Source organism: Salvia hispanica, chromosome 2 (genome assembly GCF_029641045.1).
Source record: "Salvia hispanica isolate PSC_SH4W2 chromosome 2, Shi_PSC_v1, whole genome shotgun sequence".
Taxonomy (NCBI): Eukaryota; Viridiplantae; Streptophyta; class Magnoliopsida; order Lamiales; family Lamiaceae; genus Salvia; species Salvia hispanica.
Window position 1 is genome coordinate 40,169,348 of NC_142693.1, and position 5,215 is coordinate 40,174,562.

At 39.8% G+C, this 5,215-nt stretch overlaps 1 protein-coding gene across 3 annotated transcripts; it reads left to right on the plus strand.

The window, feature by feature from the left end:
* Positions 1 to 295: 295 nt before the first annotated feature.
* LOC125201166 (protein NRT1/ PTR FAMILY 8.2-like) lies at positions 296 to 4,056 on the plus strand. 3 transcript variants are annotated; one of them, XM_048099139.2, is made up of 5 exons: positions 296 to 533; positions 772 to 915; positions 1,894 to 2,111; positions 2,429 to 2,982; positions 3,059 to 4,056. In XM_048099139.2, the coding sequence occupies exons 2-5, from the start codon at positions 810 to 812 to the stop codon at positions 3,891 to 3,893; spliced, it is 1,713 nt and encodes a 570-aa protein (XP_047955096.1). In that variant the 5' UTR covers positions 296 to 533; positions 772 to 809; the 3' UTR covers positions 3,894 to 4,056. The 3 variants fall into 3 exon arrangements, with proteins under 3 accessions (XP_047955096.1, XP_047955094.1, XP_047955095.1); XM_048099137.2 differs by having other exon boundaries at positions 297 to 496; XM_048099138.2 differs by having other exon boundaries at positions 482 to 615.
* The last annotated feature ends 1,159 nt before the right edge of the window (positions 4,057 to 5,215 follow it).

Below are 5,215 nucleotides of genomic sequence, written 5' to 3' on the forward strand. Positions count from 1 at the left end.
AACACAGCTCAAATACAAAATACTAGTGTCTTAAATTCTTAACAAGGATTAAGGGGATTCCTTTTAATTTACAGAAGTAGTACAAAGTTCTTACTTCTTAATATGCGTGCTCAGTAGTTTTGGGTTATTATAAATGCAATGGGTCCATTAACGTATAATTTATTTATTTTTAAAAAAAAGTTAAATACTTTTCCACAATAAAATATCCAATCGGTGATCACTATCAAAATAAATATCAAAGAATGATGACGGAAAATAGTGGTGGTGGGTTTCTTTCAAAAATAAGATGAAAAAAGAAAAATTGATAACAGCTACGAGGATTTCTGTATTCCAAAATTTCTGCGCTCCCACTCTTAATCTTGTCCACTTGTAGATTCTTCTCTTACTCATTTCATTAAACAAGTCAACTTCTCTGACTCTTTTGTGAACAGAACAAAACTAAACAAAACAACGCAACGCAACGATCTCTCTCTCCCTCACACTCACATCATTCGAGGTAACTTCATCGTGCCTTACAAGTAGGCGTAGCTAAGGTTTCGGCTGATTCTCACTTGGCTCAGGCTTTATATTGTTTTTGCTGTGCTTGATTTTGTCATCTACTGCTGTAATTACCGTGTACGCATTGTTCGATCAATTTGAGATTCTGCATTCGGCACTATTTTTTTAATTAATTTGTTTTTGGAGCTATTCGTTTGTCCATTTCTTGGCCTATTTTGGTTTATATAGTATAAAATTGAAGAAGAAACTAATTGTTGCGAATTGGAGATTCAGGGTTGCGGGGGAGAATTGCGTAGAGTGGAGCTGCTCCTATGGCGGAGGATGATTTGTACACTAAAGATGGGACGGTTGATTTCCGCGGTAATCCTGCAAAGAGGAGTGAGACGGGAACATGGAAAGCTTGCCCTTATATTTTAGGTGAATATTGCCACATCCTATCTATTTTCTTCGGGATGCTTTGGTTTTTTGTGCTTGGGTTCGGGAAGTGATAGCTGAACTCTGACAGTAGGATTTCTTGATGATGATTGTGTGTGTGTGTGAAGTGAATGATCAACCTTGAAGATGATTTTCTCACAACAAGTTTGGTTTCTTGATGATAATAGTGTGTGTGTGAAGTGAATTATCAACCTCGAAGATGATTTTCTCACGATAAGTTCGGTTTCTTGATGATAATAGTGTGCTCGTGTGTGTGTTGAATGATCCTTGAGATTGATTTAGTGACTAGAAGCTCAATTTTATGCATGATGATTGTGTGTGTTAGCTTGCGCGTGAGAAATCATGCTTAAAGATGATTTTCTTACATTTTAATTCTCTTGATGATAATAGTGTGTGTGTGTGTGTGTAAAATGATCCTTGAAGATGATTTTATGACTAGATGCTCGGTTTTAGGGATGATGATTATGCATGTGCATGTGTATGTGTATGTGTTGGCTTGTTCGAGTGAAATGATTTTCTTGAGGATGATAATAGTGTGTGTGGAATGATCCTGGAAAATGATTTTATGACTAGAAGCTTGCTTTTATGGACGATGATTGTATGTGTGCGTGTGAAATGAACTTTGAAGATGAATTTGTCACCACATGTTCAGGTATCTAGATGGTTATTGTGTGTTCATATGAGAAAATGAACCTTGAAATTGATCTTCGGTCCACAAGTTATGTTTCTTGATGATGATAGTGTGTGTATGTGTGTGAAATTGACCCTTGAAAATGATTTTCTGTGTGTAATGTGTGTGAGATCAAATTATCCCTGGTTAATATTGCTATGTAACCCCTATTCTACTTTTGTTGATGTGTTCTGTGGTGGGATGAAATTGAACGAATTATCTATGTGTGCGTGCGTTTTCAAATGATCCCTGGCTGATTCTACGTTTAACCAATGAATTTGTGACAAAAGGCAACGAATGTTCTGAGCGGTTGGCATACTATGGGATGAGCTCCAATCTGGTGGTTTATTTCAAGAAGCACCTCAACCAACACAGCACCACTGCTTCCAACAATGTCACCAATTGGGGAGGGACGTGCTACATAACACCACTCATTGGAGCCTTTCTGGCCGATGCATATCTTGGAAGATATTACACAATTGCCTTGTTTTCCATCATATATGTTATTGTAAGTTTTCATGGTTCAGTTATGCATAATTCAAGTTAGAATCAATCTCGATTTGTTTCTAAGTTGAGTTGCATACATAATAAGATGGTAATTATGTAACGTTATCATATTTATTTTCTCCCCTAAATATAATGTACAATAATCTCAATGAATTTAGGCTTTATTAGGAGAAGCATAACCTCAAAGTAGTCAGATCACTCTCTACACGGGTTCTGATTCCTCTGTGCTGTTCTGTGTATTAGCTATATTTAAAATTTATGTTTGAAATTTTTTCACGACATGAGAAAAAAATTTGACGAGTTATGGATCTGATTCAGGGGATGACATTGTTGACACTATCAGCATCAATCCCAGGCCTGAGACCAGCTTGCCATGGGAAAGACGATTGCCACGCAACAACCATGCAATCTGTAGTATGTTTCATTGCACTCTACTTGATAGCCCTCGGGACAGGTGGGATCAAGCCATGCGTCTCCTCCTTTGGAGCGGATCAATTTGAGGACACTGATGAGGTTGAGAAGAAGCACAAAAGCTCCTTCTTCAACTGGTTCTACTTCTCGATCAATGTTGGTGCCTTGGTTGCTGCTTCTGTCCTAGTTTGGGTGCAAATGAACGTCGGCTGGAACTGGGGGTTTGGCATCCCCACAGTGGCCATGGCAATAGCTGTTGTGTTCTTCTTCTCAGGCACTCGTTTGTATCGGAATCAAAAACCCGGGGGAAGCCCCCTTACACGCATCTGCCAAGTTCTGGTAGCATCTTTCAGGAAGTATCATGTTAATGTTCCTGCGAACGAGGAGTCATTGTATGAAACCGGTGATGCTGATTCTGCGATCAAGGGAAGTCGCAAGCTCGAGCACACCAAAGATTTTAGGTAAAATGATGATTAATCAATCTTGCTAGCCACTAAAATCATCTAGAAACTGAGACTTTTTTATGGTCAAATGCAGATTCTTAGACAAGGCTGCAGTGCAGACGGAATCAGACATAGTAAAGGGCTTGGTGGATCCGTGGAGGCTCTGCACGGTGACACAAGTGGAGGAGCTGAAGGCCATCATACGCCTTCTTCCAGTATGGGCAACCGGGATCATCTTTGCCACGGTATATGGCCAAATGGGCACTTTGTTTGTGTTGCAAGGATTAACAATGTATACAAAGATGGGGAATAGGGGATTTGAAATCCCGGAAGCGTCTCTGAGCATCTTTGACACTCTCAGCGTGCTTTTCTGGGTCCCCGTATACGACAGGCTCATTGTTCCTGCTGCCAGAAAACTCACCGGGCACAAGAATGGGATCACTCAGCTCCAAAGAATGGGGATTGGACTTTTCATCTCCATCTTCTCCATGCTCTCAGCTGGGATTCTCGAGGTCATCAGGCTAAGCTATGTCAGAAGGCACAACTTGTACGAGCTGGATAAAATAGACATATCGATTTTCTGGCAGGTTCCTCAGTATTTCATCATAGGGTGTGCAGAGGTGTTCTTTTTCATAGGGCAGCTTGAGTTCTTCTACGAACAAGCGCCTGATGCTATGAGAAGCTTGTGCTCGGCCCTTCAGCTCACGACCGTGGCTCTTGGTAGCTATCTGAGCACTCTGCTGGTGACTATCGTAACCAAAATCAGCACGCGCCATGGGAAGCCCGGGTGGATACCGGACAACCTCAACCACGGCCACCTCCACTACTTCTACTGGCTCCTGGCCGGGCTGAGCGTTCTCAATCTGGGCGTCTTCATGTTGGTCGCCAAGTGGTACACGTACAAGAAGCCGCTTGGAACGCTTCGTTGATGGCTTGTGAGCACAGATGATGGATCTTCGTGTTGCATACTTCACTCACCAAAATGGGTTGTTGTAAGTTAGGCCTAAGGATGTCATTGTTGTGCATATAAGCTATTATCTGCAAATTGATGTAAGATTTTGTTGTTCATTATCAGTAACTATTGTCTGTCAAGTCCTGAATAAGCTTCTTCTCTTTTTCTTTTTTTTTTTTTAAACATGACTGATTGTTTGCTTCACACACTACACCAAAATGAGAAATTGACCCCGCCATCAAAATGTGCTTTTTTTTCCTAAATTTAAAAAGTAAAGGTCAATTTTGTTGCTAAATGTATCATCAAAACACGAATTTGGTTCAAAGCATTCATTTTTTAAAAAGTAGGTTCATAACAAATAAAATCTTTGTCGGAGCGGTTCTTTTTCAATGGTTGGAAAAAAAAGACTTTTTCAGAGACATTTTCATTTGTTATGGATCTCATTTTTCAAAAAGTGAATATTTTGGCCAAATTATATTTTGGTTATATGTTTAGGACAAAATTAACCTTTACTCAATTAAAAAAAACTCCTCCGTCCTATAAAAATAGGGACTGCGGATAGGGGTGGGGATTCGGTCGGTTCGGTTCTAACCGAACCGATTAGTCGGTTAACCGACTCTTATTTTTTTCGAAATTCAGAACCGAAACCGAACCTCTTGTCGGTTCGGTTCGGTCCTCGGTTCCACCGAAGGAACCGAACTCAAGTGCAATACATTCAGTAAAAATAAAAAATTATAAGCTTGCTATTGCTGAACTTTGGGACTATTCACGATCATTATCAATTTGGGAGTTTGCAATATGAGGACTATTGTTTTTTAACTTTGGGACTATTCACGATCCTCTAAGCTTGCTATTGCTGAAATTTGGGACTATTCACACCAAAAATTAGTTTGCAATGAAGTTTGCAAGAATTAGTTTATCGTCCAAATTAGTCTGCAAGAATTCATTTAGTTCAGCAGCAGCGGAGCAGAGAGTAGCGGCAGTTCTTTTATGGAGAGAGCAGAATCTTAGTAATTTAGGATTTTTAACGTTTTACATTCTACTTTTAAGTTTTTTTATTAATGATAAATTAAAGTAAATATAGGGCAAATTAAAATTCAATTCACAAATTGCGGTTCTTCGGTTTTAACCCTTCGGTTCTCGGTTAACCGAGAACCGCCTAAATCCAAAACCTACTAACCGAAACCGAACCTTAACCTCATTTTTCGGTTTTCGATTAACCGGGAACCGAAAAAATAAGGTTCGATTCTCGGTTAACCAAGAACCGAGAACCGTTTCCCCACCCCTAACTGCGGACAT